The sequence below is a fragment of the Rattus norvegicus genome, chromosome 1 (genome assembly GCF_021556685.1).
Source record: "Rattus norvegicus strain SHRSP/BbbUtx chromosome 1, alternate assembly SHRSP_T2T, whole genome shotgun sequence".
NCBI classification, from domain to species: Eukaryota; Metazoa; Chordata; class Mammalia; order Rodentia; family Muridae; genus Rattus; species Rattus norvegicus.
In genome coordinates, this window is record NC_141534.1 from 179,877,389 (window position 1) to 179,895,716 (window position 18,328).

The following is an 18,328-nucleotide window of genomic DNA, read 5'->3' on the forward strand; positions in this document are numbered from 1 at the left end:
CAGGGCCTTGCGCTTCCTAGGTAAGCGCTCTACCACTGAGCTAAATCCCCAGCCCCCTAGATGCCACTTGTTAAGAAAAGCTTTTATCTGTCCACAGTGGTCTTGTCATTCTTGGTAATGATACCTTCATTCAGGTATTCCAGAGAAACTTTAGATGCCTTCATGTTACAACAAAATAACCTGTCTTGGTGACTGGGGAAAGCAAGCAAGAGCCTGTGGTACCTTACACACTGTTAAGCTCAGCTCTTGAAAAGTGGAAAAGGAGGTTTAGGTTAAAGTTCAAGGTCACCGTTGGCTACATGAGGTCCTGTCTCAAAAACCTTAAAGAAACAGGAGATTAGTTATATCTTGACTATCCTGAATCTTATTATCTTATTGTAAAATTTCAGGTCTACCTCATGTGAAAGGTTGTAGTTAGAACTAGCCCCTCCCCCAACACACACACACACACACACACACACACACACACACACACACACACACCTACCTTTTTCACATGTATTACATTCTCCACAAGCTAGTCATTAAGAGGAGCATTTATTTTAAGCATGCATGGGTTTCATGTATAGATATGGGTCCTGCCCACAGTTTACAAGATGCTCCACTTATATAATTAGGTATTGCAAAAAAAAAAAAAAATCTCAGAAAAATACACAATTCAAAGCCATGATTGCTTCCAAGCATTTCTATGCAGAATCTATGTGGGGTACAATGGAAATTAAGTTTACCTTGTGGAAGTCAGTTTTACAAGGTAATGTCATGGGATCATGTGCCTGTGCATGGTGGCAGGGGATGGGGGTGGGGTGGCAGAGCAGAAGCCAGAACAAGCATTTCTATTGGCCAGTGTTCTCATTGACACTGGGTGTTGTCAAAGACCTCAGAGAGCAGACTGGTCACCCTTCCCAGTTACTGCATCCTGGCTCTTGAATCAGAAACTTACACAGTTCAAGTTGAGGGTTGTGGGTTTTATAGACCCACTGTGCTTTGAGAGAAGGTGTAAGTGGGGGCTGTGGTGATAGCTTCACGAGCTGAGTTTCCATACCTGGAACCCCCATTTAAACAAACAACAAACATGTTTTGGGGCAGAGTGAGTGGAGCAGACACAGGAGGACTGCTGGGGCTTGCTGGCAAGCTAGCCTAGGTGTGAAATGGAGAGCTGAGCTCAGGTTTAAATGAGAGAAAATAGATGAGATTGTGACTACAGTACAATATGAATTCTCTGGCCTCTGAATGGAAGCACTTGTAAGACTAGGTGTGTGCATGCACGTGGGTTGAGGAACTACATGTGTGTACGCACTCACTCACCAACACAAAAGAAAGAGAAGTAGCACTCAGGATGTCCTGTTGAGGTCACAGAGAAACACAGACATTTGTAATGCCACCCTAGTTCCCCTAGTAAGTCAGAATATTTTGATTTAGGGGGAGATTTAGAAATAAATGTAGAGGGGGCTGGAGAGATGGCTCAGTGGTTAAGAGCACTGACTGCTCTTCCAGAGGTCCTGAGTTCAATTCCCAGCAACCACATGGAGGCTCACAACCATCTGTAACAGATTCTGGTGTATCTCAAGACAGCTACAATGTACTCGTATACATTAAATAAAATATTTTAAAAAAAAGAAATAAATGAAGAAAATTAAAAAAATTTTAAAGTCAGAAGTTTTAATAACTTTTTTAACTTTTAATAACTTTTAAACTCAACCATAAGGTGTCTATTTTGGTGTAAAGGATTTCTATTTGCTATTTTCAAATAATTATTTAAAATAAGTTTTATCAGCTCATGCCTTTAATCCCAGAAGTTTGGAGACAGAGGCAGGTGGATCTCTGTGAGTTTAAGGCCAGTCTGGTCTACAGAGGATTTAGGACAACCAGGGTACACAGAAATGCTCTGCTGTGACACCCCCATTCCCAATAAAAACGATCAGGTTGGTAGATTAGCTCATGCTTCCCCTTTAAACCATACAGCATGGTAATTGAATTAGATGGAGTGGGTTGAAGTCACACAGGCTTACAAGCCATATTAATATTAGCACATTCCTAGCTAGAGAACTGCTAAGGCGTCTATGCATTCTCTTGGGGAAGACACTCTCTTCATAAGTTAAAACAGGCAGTTTTAATATCTAAAAGACATAAATTCTGGAGCAGAGCATGAAAGATAAAACCCAGGCTTTGTGAAGTGGCCCTGATTATCTCTGCAGCAAGGATGCGAGAGTAAGACCATGAGCTTTCTTAGAATTGTAATACGGGATCTCTGCGTAGCCCAAGCAGGTACTCTCCATACTTGGCTTAAAGTAAGCTTTCAGCGAAATGACCAGAAAGGCGTACTTAGCACATCCCTTCGTTAAGGATGTGGTTTAGAAGAAGTGACCTTTAGAATCGCTTTTCAGTGTGATTAAAGTGCAGTGCCATTTGCATAGGCTCTGGGGATCTTGCACACTTGCTGTGCTCCCAGACTTCCTACTTCTTCAGCCTGGTGCTCTGAGAAATCGAAAGTCTTTATGTTGGTTTCATGTCACTTCTCCTGAGCCATCTTTTCTGTATTCACAGATAATAAGCAAGTTTGGGGCAAGAGCCTCTTTTGTGCCACCTGGACAAGATCCAGATGAAATTGTGTTTTGCACAGAGCTCTGGCCACTCAAACAGCCCCGAATGGCTGCCCAGAGAGGGCCTGGGGCTGGAGAGTACTCAGTTGATCTGTGGACATTGTCATTCTGGTCTGGTTCCTGGTAATTAGGCACTCCTGGCTGGTCTCGGCTGTCAGTGAGCCTTTATGACAAATTGCGAAATCTGCACAGCCTTCTGAGAGATGGACAAGTAGGCCCGATGACACTACAGGGGATATTGGCAGCGAGCAGTTTGAAAGGGGATGCTCGCTGAAGCCATCCCCAAGCTGAGTTCAGAAGCCCATCTCTTCTAAATGCTCAGGAAAAGGTACATTCAGTTACAGAGTTGAGATCTGAAAAGATTTTGACAGGCTGGAATGATAGGCTCAATTTAATAGGGTGAAATGGGAGTAGAAATAAATGGAAAGCTTTATCTTGGGGGCTTGAAAATACCAGCAGATTTGAATGGACGAGGAACAGGGTGAGGGTGTATGTGAGGAACAGCCTCTACATAGTGCTTACGTCATTTTCAACTCCAGTCCTTGGGGACCCGACAGGCCTTTCTGGCCTTTGTGGGCATGCATATCATGCACAGACATGGAAACAAAACACCCATACACATACAATTTTAAGGTGATAGGTACACCTCACAGCAGGACCATTTCTAGCTCTGCATACTCTTCTGAAAGGAAGGTAGACAAGGACAGACTAAGGATCCAAGAAGATCCCTGAAAGACAGCTAGACATCTTTTAAGAACACCTAGAAGAGTCTAAAGATGAAAGTTAGAAGAAACCCTGTGTAAGTAGGACCTTTGTCTTGTAAATCTGCTTTAAGATCCAGCAGGCCTCTTCACCTGTTCTAAACATGTTGGCTCACGCTTGGGGGTGTTTTATGGTTTCAGAAAAAAGAGCCGGTAACCCAGGAGTACTTTTGCGGTGCCAGGACACCTTTGTCTTCTGTGCTCCGTGTATTCTGTGAGGTCCTAAAACAGGCAGCTGATGGGCTCAGGTCCCTGTAAGGATATGAAGTTTTAGGCTGCAATGAGTTGTCTGAATCACGGCATCTCTGAGCATAGTTTGGTGTGTTCTGTCAGGGCAAGGGGTCAGCTGCTCACCAAGGCAGGAGTGTTGTCACTGACTCACTGGGGCAGTGTATATGTTAGTGATTTCTGTCTATTTGATCAAATAACTGACAGAAACAACTTGAGGGAAGCAGGATTTGTTTTGGCTCACAGTTTAGAGGGCACATCCCTGGTAATAGGAAAAGCTTCGTGCTTGGCTCGCCTTAGTTCTTTGTGGTTACAGTGCCTTCAGGAAAGAGACAGCATTAGGTTTTAACCCTCAAAGCCTGCCTTTGCTGACCTCATCCACCAGCTAGAGTCCATGTCCTTAAGGCTATACAACCTCCCTAGACAGTGCCAGTGGCTGGGAAACGTGTTCCAACGTGAGAGCCTTTGGGGAGTATTTCACATTCAAACCAAAGCACTCTTTTTCTTACATTACTCTGTGCCCAGCAAGGTGTGGACTGTCCAGGACAGTTGTATAAGAGAAAACAGTTCCTGTGCTATTCAGGTGTGCAATGTGTCTGGAAAACGAGACACAGAGTACAAGCTCTGTAGACAGTGCCTTGACAATTCACGTGCATGCTAAGAGGGGAAAGACCGGAACTTACTGCTTCCATAGCTCTGGTGTTTTGTTACATGCTGAACAGGACAGGGAGACACTTGCCAGAGCGATTGCCTTTACACCTGATCTTGCCTGTGGGACTGATTAAAGATTATGAACTATAATCTGAAGCTGTGTGGGATAGAGTGTGTATGTTCCTGTAACAGTTGATGAAGCGGTGTGGTGTAGAGTGTGTATGTTCCTGTAACAGTTGAAAGTGACTCATTGGACCACTCTTAGAAGGATCCACATCTTCAGGAGTGGGTTTTCTTTCTTCCGGTAGCTTTGTGGTACTTTTGGCCTCTTCAGCTTCTTGGGGGGAATGCTTTTTCTCTCCCGTCATAACTGTTTAAAATTTCAGTTTGCTAGCAGCAAAAGAATGAAAAGTTTTTCTGTTCAGATGTTTTTTTCTTGGCTCAAGGTTACAAGACTTGGAGAAGGTTGAGTCACTCGCCCCAGCACACAGGCATGCGAACAGTCTTGTGTGTAGTTAGCTGAGGGTGCAAAGACCACATTTTGGATCTTGTGCTTCCATACTGTTGAGCTTCCTTTGGCTGCTGTATTTGGCAGCCATGAGCTTGGCTTTCTTGTGTCTGTAATGAGGTGACCACAGGGAGAAGGCTTGGATGAAGAAGAAAATGGCCATTTAGAATTAACGACTCAAACAGAAGACCTGGGTTCTCCCAGACTCAAAAATGTGTGTGTGTGTGTGTGTGGGGGGGGTGTCTGTCTGTCTGTCTGTCTGTCTGTCTGTCTGTCTGTCTGTCTGTGTCTGTCTATCTCCGTATGTCTCCCCGTGTCTCCTTTCCAATTCAGCAGTTTGATATGCAAGCAAACCAGATCACACAGGCTTGTTTGTTTGATCATTTTGAAACAGGGTTTCTCTGTGTAGCCCTGTCTATCTTGGAAATCACTCTGTAGACCAGGGTGGCCTCTGAGATCCTCCTGCCTCAGCCTCTTGCGCTCTGGGATTAAAAAAAAAGTATGGTCATCATGCTTAGCTATACTGGCATTTTCTTAAAAGACATATTTCAATCTCAGTGGAGGTTCTTATCTTATTTTCCTTAGTAAATATTTTTCCAGACATTGTGCTGTTTTTCTGTCAGGAATGAACTGAAAAAGCTCCAATTTAAAAAAAAAAAAAAGAAGAAGAAGAAAATGAAAACAAATCAAGGCCTCACCTTGACCAGGCTGGTCTGTAAAGGTGCTGAGCCTCCTGCCTCTGCCTCCTAAATGCTGGCATTATGGGTGTCCAGCACCATGCTTACTGCCACAAGCAATTCTCCCACCCATTCCAATGAAAAAGCCTGCCTTTTATTTTTGTTTTGTTTTTTTCTTTTTTTCAGAGCTGGAGACCGAACCCAGGGTCTTGCACTTGTTAGACAAGCGCTCTACCACTAAGCTAAATCCCCAACCCTTTTTTTTCTTTTGTTTTTGTTTTTTTCTTTCCTGCCTTTTCTTTTATGATTTGTTTTTATTTTATATATGAATATTGTGTCCATGTGCATATATGTATGTGCTCTACCTATGTAGGTGTCTATGGATACCAGAAGAAGGTACCAGATCCCCTGGAACTGCAGTTTCTGATGGTCGTAAACCACCATGTGGGTGCTGGGAATTAAACTCAGGACCTCAGGAAGGAAGAGCAGCCAGTGCTCTTAACCTCAGAGCCATCTCTGCGACCTCAGCGATTTCGACTTCTTGGATCATGTTTCTGTTCTTAGCTTTGAGGGCTTTTGCTTCTTTCTTCATTCTTTTTTTTTTTTTTTTTTTTTTTTTTTTTTTTTTGGGGTTCTTTTTTTCGGAGCTGGGGACCGAACCCAGGGCCTTGCGTTCTTTCTTCATTCTTAAGTAGGTCCTGACTCATTGTAAATTGTTTTTTCTTGCAGGTAGAAATGAATTGATAGCCAGATACATCAAACTGAGGACGGGAAAGACAAGGACTAGGAAGCAGGTACAGTACCCGCCTGCAAGGTTTGCATGTCAGCGAATGGCCCGGAGACAGTGGGCTGCCTTGGCTGCTGTGCTTTGGCTCTAGGAGCCCTAGTCCCAGTGCCCTGTAAGGAGTCTGTGGTGTGTAGTGGTTTTTCTGTGGCCCAAGCATGTGCTACTGCACTGTCATACACACGTGGGAAAGTTCCCTGCCAAGCCAGTGTCTGAACTTCCCCTTGCTGTGTTTTCAATCCTGTCTTTCCCCCCTCCACCTCCCTAACATTTGCCAGAGTTGCAGAAGGCTGCAGGTGCACTCACCCTGGCAAGCAAGAGATTCGGAAGGTCTGTGCATTTTAATTCCCTGCAATGGCTATGTAATTACCATGCTTTCAATGAAGTCACACCAGTGGCCTTTAGCAGTGGCCTAAACTCAACACTGAGCAAGCGATACACTTCCAGGGCACTGTGGCTTCTTTAGCAATGGCTCTTTGTCAGCCTCTGCTGTGGCTGTGAAGCAGGTACACGTTTTAAATGCCGCAGAGCAGTGATGGGAGTTCTTTTCTGACGCTGGCCAGGGTTCTGCCTTCCCTGGTTTTTCTGGACACAGAGCAGCCCAGATCTCTAATGTGACCAAGTTCACAAATGAAATGGGTCGGAAATCAGTCTCTAAAAACAGAAAAGGAAATGAAAACAAACAACCGATGTGATGGGTGGGCCCATGACAGGAAAACAGTTATTTCTGAATGTTAACCTATGTGCACAGCACAGGGTTAGGCAGCTGCAGCTGACTAGATATGGTGGAGTGTACCTCCAGTCCCAGCTACTTGGGAGTCTGAGGCCTCAGGATTTTTGAGCCCTGGAGTTCAAGACCACTTGGATAATATAGAGACTTCATGGCAGAATAATTAACGTGAGTGAGGCAAGGGGCTATAACTGAATCCTGAGTGCAGTCAATTCACCTGTGTCTCTTCAAGGTTGACTGGCATTAGGGTGCCCCGGTGGGGGTGGGGAGGAAGCCTCCTTTCAGGAGTCTGGATCAGGGGGCTGGGCTGTGCCTCAGAAATGCTGCCCATGCTGGCCCCGTGCTGAGTCAGCAGAAAGGGGTGGCCTCCTGCCAGTGGAGGCAGGCAGGCACTGTCTGCTGCAGATGCACCCAGCCATGGCCCTCATCAAGGCAGAGAATCAGAAGCGATTCTGGGTGCAAATGAGTAACAGCGGGAGCCAGATGAAGGGGCAAAGAGGATGGGGGAGCCCTGCTTTCCTAGAAACGGGAAGAAAGGGAATTATCAAAACTCAAAAGATCTTTAATAACCTGGAGTCACTGGAGAGTTAGAAATAAGATGACTGCCACAAAGCCCAAGTCTCTGAACTTGTAATGAGAAGGTTCAGAGTCTCCCAATGCAGACAACAGGCTCTCTTTCCATCGCAACTGCCGAACTGGCCTGCTGGCCGGCAAGCTCTGGTCACTTGCCCAGTGACCCCTTCATTGGGGGCTCTTCTAAGTCTAATCACCTCCCACTGAAATCGATGCAGTTTTGCTTGCCCAGTGGAATCACTGTGTGTTAGAGGCCCGCCTGGCAGCGTTTCCACACCCAGCATCCCCCTGGGGGTGCCTGTAGACCTCAGTTGGCGACACCTCTCCAGTGTTGTTCAGCAAAGCTGAGTGGCTTCAGACCAGATTTTTAACTGGCTGGCTGGTTGTACTCACACATTTCTTTTTGTAATAATATGCAGATCCACTTGGCTCCCAGTTGATTTCCAAAAGACTGGAAGGATTAAAAAATTTGAAGGGGTCGGGGTAGGGAGGCTCTGCTAACCGGGTCCCGGTTTTCTTTGAGCTCTAACTTGCCAGTGTTATTTCAGCGCTTGCCACAGAACCAGGAGGTCAGAGTCCAGAGCGAGGCCTCGGCTTCCGTTCTGTAGAGCATGCTAATTTAGGGCGGTTACCTCTAAATCGAGAAAGGGGGATTTTTTTTTCCCCTTCTGATACCAAGAAGCTGTAAATATTTTCTTTTATCTCTATCCCCGCCTTTTAAAAAATTTTTATAAAGAAAGCACCCTTCGTCTCTCCTCTCTCGGCTCTCCAAATGAGGTTTCCCCCAGCACCCACCTGTCATGTCTCCTGGTGGGAACTTGGAGGTGTGAGCCCACGCTAACTTCTGAACCAAGTCACAGCAGTGAGGACCCTGTCCTTAGAGCTTTGGAGTTGAGTGCTGGGGGCTTGGTGTCTGGCTGGGACTGTATGTTCCTAACCGCAGAGCTTCGTTGAGATGCAAATAACCTCCCCTCCCCCACCCCTCCCAAGGAATAGAGATTTTATATTTGATTTCCTTTTTTTTTTTGTTTTTGTTTTTTGTTTTCTTTTTTTCTCGTTTTGTTCCCACCCCACCCCCTGCATAAACCCGAAAAATGTAGGTGTCTAGTCATATACAGGTCTTAGCAAGAAAGAAAGTTCGAGAAATTCAAGCCGCCATTAAGGTACGTCTGGCTTGCCCAGTTGTAGGGGGCTTTTCATCTCCATGGTTACAGGCTTTTCCTTTGTTTTCCTCCCTTCCCCTACCCTGCAGGTGTCTAGTCACATTCAGGTTCTTGCCAGAAGGAAATCTCGTGATTTTCATTCCAAGCTAAAGGTATGCGCTTTTCTGCTTTTTGGCTCGTGGTTGCTATGCACCTCACTTCCTGTTTTCCATGGTGACTGGTGAATGCCTGGTGCTGGGATTCTTGTAACCTAGCTTCCTAGCATGTGAGGGCTGTTTACATCTCTTTGTGTCTAACTCTCTGTTTCTGTCCTGGCCTCACATTAAACTCTGTGTGTGTGAGTGTGTGCAAGTTCCCAGTAACAATGCAATCGCAGCAGAGAGCTGATCTTGATAACTTCAGCACAGAAATATGATTAAAAGAAAAAGAAAAGAAAAAACGTCTTCTAATAACTGTCCTGGGCTAGCAGTTTGTCCCCAGAGAAACAGCTGGTGTCTAGTATACCTAAAAAACAAAAAAGAACTGAAAAGAAAGAAGTTCTCTCAGAGGTATTGTGAAATGACGTTTATAATCCAGTTACCATGAAGACTGGGGAGCCAGCCCAGAGAGCCCTGGTTCACGTCCCAGAAGCCTTGTGGCAGCTCACAGCGGTCTGTAACTTCAGTTCCAGGGGAGCCAATGCCATTTTCTGGCCTCTGCCAGCAAAACACACATACACATTAAATAATAATAATTAAAAAAATATATTTTTATATGACTCTCCAGCATATCTTCCACGTTGTCTGATAAGCTGGTTGTTTTAGTGGGTCTCCTTAGTAGAGAAGTGTAAACCAGGCGTGGTGACTTATACCTGGGATCCCAGTAGGAAAGAGGCAGTCAGGGAGGGTTGCCACAATTTTGTAAGGAGACACCATCTTGAAATTACAGAATAGAGCGCTGGCATGGTACCTCACGCCTTTAATCCCAGCACTCAAGAGGCAGAGGCAGGTGGATATCTGTGAGTTCCAGGCCAGCCTGGTTCACAAAGCCAGTCCAGGACAGCCAGGGCTCTGTCACACAGAGAAACCTTATCTCAAAAAACAAAATAAACACAGAAAAGAGATAGAAATAAAGAAATCTGCAGATATGGCCAGAGGCAAAAACAAAACAATAAAACAAAACCAAACGATGGGTCTTGAAGGTAAAACGATCAAGCTTGGTTCACGTGGAGCTTTTTTATGTGTGCCTCATTTATGACCAAGTACCATCCACAGTAATAAACAATGAAATAAGAGCTTAAAAATTAAGCCATTGACGATTTTTAATTCTGAGTTCCTTTTCCTGCTCCAGTTTATAGTAAAGTATGCATGACATTTACTTCTCTGAAATGCAGTAATTCAGAGCCCCTTGGGAAGGTCTTTATTTACTATTTATTCATAGTAAAAATTAGTTTAGGGTCATGTTGTTGCTATTCTCATGCATCTTCCCCCACCCACTTATTATGTTTGTGGTTTTGTTCCACAACAAAACAGAGCCATCCATTTCATAGTGCTGAATGCTGGCACGCCCCTCCCCCAGCAGAAACAGAAGCCTTCCAACTTTAACCATGCCAACCAGGCTAACTGGCATAGGACTAGGTAGGAAGAACATAGGGTATGCGCTCTGCAGTGGGCAGCATGCTCGCTCGCTTGCTCGCTCGCTCGCTCGCACGCACGTGTGGCTGATGGTGGCTGGCTTTGAGCTGCACTGGCTGAGCAGTTGAAAGGCTAAAGGAACTTTCTAGATCTTGCTTTTTAACCAGAGGTGCTATACTCTCCATGTATGTAACGACCCCAGTGCTTGCTCAAATTCTCACTCTGATTCTAGTTTCTGTAGGCTAATGAATTAATGATGTACAAAGAAGTTTACAGATACCAATTTTATATTTCCATCTCTGATGTTACAAACTATCTCTCCACTGTGTGTGTGTTTCCTATAGGCACGTGGGGGTGGGGGTGGGTTTTGGGCAGGGGTGGGAGTGGGGATGGGGCGGGACCTGAATGGAAACCTCTGAAGGTAATAAAAAACTGAAGAGATTCTCTCAAGATATGAGGAATCACTTGGGGGTTTTCAACTTTCTTCTTTAAAAAGATGTCACAGTATTATGCATAACACCTAAACAGACAGATAAAGTTGTTTATATGTTTATTCTAAACAGTGAAAAGCAATGCTTTGTCTCCACTTTCAACCCACTTGGAGCAGGCATTAGGAGCAGGTGTGAGGCAGAGGCTGTAGGATGGCAGAGGCTGTAGGATGGCGGAGGCTGTAGGATGGCAGAGGCTGTAGGATGGCGGAGGCTGTAGGATGACAGAGGCTGTGGGATGGCAGAGACTGTAGGATGACAGAGGCTGTGGGATGGCAGAGGCTGTAGGATGACAGAGGCTGTAGGATGGCAGAGGCTGTAGGATGACAGAGGCTGTGGGATGGCAGAGGCTGTGGGATGACAGAGGCTGTAGGATGACAGAGGCTGTGGGATGGCAGAGGCTGTAGGATGGCAGAGGCTGTAGGATGGCAGAGGCTGTAGGATGACAGAGGCTGTGGGATGGCAGAGGCTGTGGGATGACAGAGGCTGTAGGATGGCAGAGGCTGTAGGATGACAGAGGCTGTAGGATGGCAGAGGCTGTAGGATGGCAGAGGCTGTGGGATGGCAGAGGCTGTGGGATGGCAGAGGCTGTAGGATGGCAGAGGCTGTGGGATGGCAGAGGCTGTGGGATGGCAGAGGCTGTAGGATGGCAGAGGCTGTAGGATGGCGGTGGGCTCCACATCTGACCCCCAGAAGAACTTCTAGTGGCTTCTTTAATTCTTTTCTTGCATGACTCTTGCAGAAATGGAGTCCTCTGCATTCTTTCTCCATTAGACCTACCAAATGTTCCAGGCATGGCACTTATGTGTGCGCTCTTGATAGCCAATCCCCTGTCTCAGAGCTAGCTGTATAAATGGGACTCTGAGATACAGGACACTGTTGGCTGTTAGCAGAGAGCCACAGTTTGATGTGGAAGTAGCTGCGTGACCATATGCCTGGAGAATGTGTCTGGGAGCCTGGGATTTCAAGGACAGATGTCGTGTTCTCATGCAGAGCCCTCTGTGTTCTCTCATTGAAACTCACAAATTAGTGCTATGTTGTTTTGATTTCAAGAAGAAATATGGAATAAATTATGGCTCAGTGGGTCAAGTCCATAATTGATTTAACAAAAGCTACCAAGCCTCATAAAGAGCAAAGAGAGGGTTTGAACTCAGCTCTTTCTGAATCCTAAACCAGAAGAATGCTTCCTGACAGCACAGTGTAGAGAAGTGTTCACCCCTCATTCTCTGGTTCAGGACACATAGTACTTCCCTTAAGTGTCTACCCTGTACCACTGAGCCTGTGGCTAATACATGGAGATAATTTAGAGTAGACACTGGTGGTCCTTAGTAACTTAGTCGGATGGTAGTCCATTCTCTCAGGGTAGTAGGACAGTAAAAAATAGGCATTGGTGTATCTGCTTGCCGGTCATTTGTCCTGTGGATGAAGTTGATTTACTATCCCTTGGCAGAACATGAGTGCATGTCTGCAGATCTTGTAGCAGGTAGGTGGTCTCAGGCCTGTCTCAGCTTTCTCTGCTGGGCTCTGGTATCTACCAGCACATTTGAAAGACACAGTGACAGGTATCTTCATAGAGTTCACCCTGGGGACAGACTAATTGTCCTAGTTGAATTCCCACAATAACTGAGGAGATAAATTCACTATACAATTTGAAGTCATCTTGAAAATGTCACAGGTCACTCCTGGGTATGCCTTGAGGTGGCAGGAAATGGCCAAGACTACACGAGATGTTATGTTTTCCTTGAAAAAGGTGTAAGAAGGAGGCTTGTTGGAAAAGGTGACTGATCACTTGGTCATTGCTGGTTTGTACTCAGTGGTAATGCCTCTTCCTGGCTAGCCACCATGTTTCCACATATCCAGAAATCAAAGTGGGGTACCCATGGGGTGGGTCTTGTAGTGGGTTGAGCAGTTGTCTGCATGTCCTGTGAACACTGAAACCAATGTCTCATTTCTTTGTCTCCCTAAAGAGTAGGTAAAGTGGCATATGTAGAGCTGGGTCCCTCCTGGGTACACTTTCCCATAAGCCTGTTTGCTTTAAAAGTGTGTGTGTGTGTGTGTGTGTGTGTGTGTGTGTGTGTGTGTGTGTGTGTGTGTGGCGGGGGACACACTTATTAAAGGTCAGAGAACAACTTTCAGGCATCTGTTCTCTCCTTCCAACAATATGGGTCTCTTAGGAGGCAGTGTTTTTGTCCAGTGAGATAATCTCTCCATCTCAAGCCTGTTTACTTCTCCTTTTATAGAACAGGGAGTGAGAGAATTCTTCAGGCTACTGGTTTTCCAGCAACCCTGTTGTCTGCTGTGATAAGACCAAAGGCAACTTGGGGAGGGAAGTGTTTATTTCAGCTTACATTTCTCAGGTCATTCTCCATCACTGATGAAAGTCTGGGCAGGAACTGGGAGGCAAGAGCTAAAGGAGATCCATGAAGGACACCTCTCTTGGCTTGCTCAGTCTGCTTTCTTACACAGCCCAGGACCACCTGCCCAAGAATGACACCACTCCTAGTGGGCCGTGTGCTCCCACATTAATCATTGATCAAGAAAATGCTCCTAGAGTTGCTTACAAGACAATCTGATGGAGGGTCCTCTTTCCTAATAGCTCTAGCTTGTGTCAAGTTGACAGAAAACCAACTAGGACCCCCCCCCCCCCCCCCAGTGTGTGGGTGTGTATGTGTGGGTGTGTCCGTCTGTCTGTCTCCCATGTGGCAGATGTTGATATTGGGTATCTTCCTTGATTTCTCTCCACCTTGAGCCACAGTCTCTCTTTTACTCCAGAGCTCTGATTTGGCTACTCTAGTGATGCAGCTTGATTTCTTATGTGTTGGGTTACAGAAGTGGCCACCACTCACCTCCTCCCATATTCATGTGGGTACTGAGGAATTCAGACTCAGCTCCTTAGACCTCCAGGGCAGGTGCTTTACTCACAGTCACCTCTCCAGCACCAAAACACATGTCTTAAGCTGGAAATCGTAGGGAAGCAATGACCTGAAATAGTAAAGGTGGATCTGACTGAAACCCACACTCTCAAACCCTTCGTTCTACTTTGTCCTTTGGCTGTTCTGTGGAATACTGATTGGGAAATTGCCTTCACCATCCCTGCCTCAGGCAGAAGGCCAAGGAGGCCACTAATCCCAGGGTGTTTTTTAGTCTCAATGTTTCAGTTATAGTGCTGGTTCCTGACTTGTCTTTCCCTGAGCAGAAGACTCAGAGAGGTGACTGTACCTCCCTCCCTTACCGCAGTCTCAATGCATCGTCCCTTGGTGTTCCTGTCAGTTCTAAAGGTCAGCCGCTGCTCCTGGCTGCTTTTCAGAGGGACTGTAGGCTCAACCATCCCCCAGATATGCAGATTCTAAGTCTGTTTTCATCTTCACAAGCAGGAAAAGGTTCTGTTGAACTTTAAAAGCAAGGAGGTGATGTTTTACTCAGCCTCTGGGGTTTTTCAGATCTGGTGCATCCTAGGCCTTGACTTCGTGGAGCTGGTATTCTGGGTAAATACTAAACCTTGTGCTAATTCCCTTGTCAAATTCCCACAGCTACGACTCTGCAGTAGACAGAAAACAGGGCCTAGTAAAGAAAGAATACCTAATCCAAGAGTGGTTATCTGGATTACCCTGAAGTGTACCATGGGGGTAGACCGTGGGCAGTGATTGGAATGGCTCTGTCACCTAACTGAAGAGGGAACGTTTGCCCAGGTGCCTGGGGAACATTCACTAGACTCTAAGAGGATGGCTAGTAAGAGAGGACAAGCTGGAGGAAGGGACTTAGTGACTGAAGTATGACAGTATGGAAAGGGTGTTTGACGCCTGGGCTAGGGGCTCCCCTATAGCCTGAGCCCTGCTCAGTGGCCTTCAGTTGTCCCTTATGGCCGGCCTCCACTGATTCACCACCTCAGCCCGCTATGTCTGCTTGGATCTCCTCCTCAGTGTTTTTAAACAAAGAGCTATGAATACAAGTTCTGTTCATAAGTTTGTAAAATATATGATAGAACTTCTGAACTAGGTTTTTTTTTAAACAAAAATGATTTATTTGTGTGTTTTATGTATATGAGAATTTTGTCTACATGTTTGGCAGCACACCAGAAGATGGCATTGGATTACTTACAGGCAGTTATGAGCCATCTTGTCAATGCTGGGAATTAAACTTCAGACGTCTGGAAGATCCGCCAGTTTTCTTAGCTGCTGAGCCATCTCTCCAGACCCCTGAACAAGATTTTCAGTAACACACTTAAAACATAGCTTTTTAAGAGCTGCGAAGTAGCTGAATCAGCAAAGCCCTTGCCAAGCAAACAGGAGGACCCGAGTTTAGATTTAGATTCATAGCAGCAATGTGTCTACAGTCCTAGTGCTGGGTTGATAGATCCCTCGGGGTCCATGTGCTGGCTTCAGGCAGTCAGTGTACCTTGTCTCAGAATAATAAGGTGGAGAGGGAGGGAAGGAGGGGTGGGTGCACCTATGCAAGGGAGAAGGAGGAGAGAGAGGCACACAGAGAGACAGACAGCCCGAGAGACACCCCCCCCCCAGCTTCTTAAAAGCTTGGAGTGTATCAAAATGAACTATGAATCTGTTACTTAAGTGTAAAAAGTTGGTACCTGCTCAGGTGTGCTTGCTCATATGTGTAATCAGTGCTTGGGAGGCAGGAGGACTGGATTTAAGGTCAGCCTCCGAGGGTGACCATTGCTACGTCTCAAAAACCAAAACATAACACCCAGGTTCATCTACTTCACAGGAGAGTTTTTTTTTTTTTATTAAAAAAAAAAAACAAAACACTTAATCAAACAGAGAAACATCATCCTGTATACTCTTTCTAATTTCCTCCAACCTCTCTTCTTTCTTAACTAAACTCAGCCCCCTCCCTCTTCCCGCACCTTCAAGTCTTTGTCACCTTGAGAAAATAAACCAACTGAGAACTCCGTCCTCCTCTTGCCCCAGACAGAGTTGAATTCAGCTGGTGGTCACTCATTGTCTACCAAGAGTTCTTGCTGGTGCCCTCAACACTGACACAAGACAAGGCGGTCAGCAGACTGACCTAGTCATTCGAGATGACCCCAGATGCAGGCCATGATCATATGGAGAGATATAAGAAGAGAGTGAGATAGACTGGGATGTAGCTCATGGCTGAGGGCTTGCCTGGTGTGGTTGGCTCTCTAACTGCATAAAAAGAAGAGAAATAGGGAAGACACCAAGAAACAGTGCATCAGAGCAGGAAGGATGCTTTGGGCCACTTCCAGGAGACGCTCAAGAGGAGCCCATGAAGATGGCTGAAGGATGACAGTAGAAATCATACAGTGAAGAGTTATCTTGATCATGGCAGAGAGCTTAAGGTTCAAATGGCTGATTTCATTCCTCCAAGTTCAAGAACGTCATGGGGGCATTGCTTAAGTGCAACCTGCATACGGTTGTTGTTGTTGCTCCAGGGGAGGGAGACATGCTGTGCTCCCTAGGCCGCACATGAGGAGTAGGACTTGAACAGAACACAAGGTCCCAAGCCTTGATGGGAACCTGCATCCTCTTGGCCATTTCTTGGGTTTGGGAAACCATGTCACCTTCTTCCAGGTTCCAGTCTTCAGGTTCTTCGCCATCATGACATGATGACATGAGTCCTATGACTTCATAGGTACTTTAGCTGATGCAGGAAGGAATCAGAGTCTCCACCAGGAATGTGGCTGTGCGGGGCTGAGTGTGAACCCAGCACTAGATCTGTTTGCCTTTCTGTTTTGAGCCAAGCCTAGAAGATTTTGTAGGGTAAACGGAGGCAGCCCTATTCTGAATTGAGCGATCTCTTGCTTGCTAAGAAGCCTCCAGTGTCTATCAGAGAATACTCTAGAATAAAGTTGTAACTAAAATTGTGCAGTAAAGACCAGAGCTCCTGAGCAGCAAGTCATAGCAGGAGAAGAAGCCTAGAGGGTGGGCCAGTGGGAAACCATCTTGTCTGAGCTGAGCTGCCTTTGTCCCTGCTTTAGCAAAGAGGAGCAATAAGGGCTTACAAAAGCTTTGTGACCTGCATGGGATTGCAGATCTGACCCTGATTTTTAGTCTGTCTGGCGCCAAAGCCTAAGTTCCTCATAGAATGACTCAGAAGGGTTCTCATCCATGACTGAAGGTGGGGTGCATGGGCTCCCCACAGCTGGCCTTTCTGTGAAGGATATGGCAAAGATAGCTCTCACCCTAGAACTCAGATGCCAGCCCCCAGACAAAAGGGCAGGAACAGGAAGGCATCTTTCCCTCAACACCTAGCTCCCTGTCAGTAGCTGGCCTACATCCTCCATTCCTAGGACAGTCTGGAGGATCACCTTCCTGGCTCCTCCTCTGTAGTTCTTTGTGAGAGCTGGAGGCCCACATCAGAAAGAAAAGAACCGCTGTGGACAATGACACAGTGCTAAACATAGCTCTGTACATTTGAAAGTGAACAATGTGTAAAAGCCTTGAAAATTTTTTCTTTGATGTGAATGGAGTCTTCGGCATTTCGAAATACAATGCAATGAATTAATTGCTACTCATTAGGCAGCAAGTCAGGCCAGTGCTGAATGTGCCTTCCCTCCTCCACAGCGGCTATGGTCTGACCAGAGTCGCCCCTATTGTATTTGCTCCCGCCTTCTGCACTGATAAGCAAATTAGAGATCATGGCTAGAAAACATTCAAGTGCCCCATCGTTTCCCCAGACCACCTTGTGTTTTTGTGATGTTTATCTGCTCAAGAGTCACGGCTAATTATTGCAGAGGTCACGTGAATCCACACTATGCTTGATTAGAAACATCTGCAAAAGTAATTCTCAGAGAAGTATCTTTTGTGTTTTGTCCTTTTCTGCTGGGGAAAAAGTGTGGTTTTTCATCAAATTGCTGTTTTCCCTCCCTTCCATTACAATTTTATGTTGCTGGGGAAAATATGTTTACAGGAAAACATTTAATAGCTTATGACAACTCTTTTACTCCATGGTCTCTGTGACTATACATGTTTTTTCCTGTAGTGTTACTAATATTTCCATATGAATTTCTGAGATGATAGTTCATAAATAAATTGGCCTGTTAGATGGTTTGTATATACACACCGTATAATCTCTGTATTAGAACTTTACAGGCTCTCTCTATGCTGTGTTTAGCATGCTACTCATTAATGGATGGCAGCCGGGAGACACTTCACATGGGAGCATGCATTCTCTCTATGTTTATTACCCTCAAAGTTTGTCTGTGGGCAATGTGGAGAGATGAGATCATTTGCAAGCCAATGGGTGCTGGGAACGCAATGAGCAAGGAGGGATCAATCTGTGCAGTAGCCAGAGGCTAGTTCATACAGTCCTCCTCAGCCATGTGCATCCACATTGCTGCCTTCCCAACATGTATATTCCATACAGGCATTTCCCTCACACCACATCCATTGTGATCATGAAGGAGAGGCAGTCAGCAGAACAGAGCTCAGCTTCATGAAACATGAAAGCCCGTTTACTTGCTAACAGTTTGCAAAGTTCCAGGCCGAGGAGTTTATGAGAGACTCAGCTGAACTGGACAGGGGCAGGGATTCTAGGTGGCATCAATTGAATGGTGAGGAAGAAAGTAGATAAT

At 45.7% G+C, this 18,328-nt stretch overlaps 1 protein-coding gene across 2 annotated transcripts in view; it reads left to right on the top strand.

The window, feature by feature from the left end:
• The window catches only part of Tead1 (TEA domain transcription factor 1), a 220,993-nt gene that overhangs the window by 151,654 nt on the left and 51,011 nt on the right, over positions 1 to 18,328 (top strand). For both annotated transcript variants that reach the window (NM_001435800.1, NM_001198589.2), the window contains 2 exon segments: positions 6,155 to 6,219; positions 8,765 to 8,827. In NM_001435800.1, the coding sequence (NP_001422729.1) occupies positions 6,155 to 6,219; positions 8,765 to 8,827 (128 nt within the window).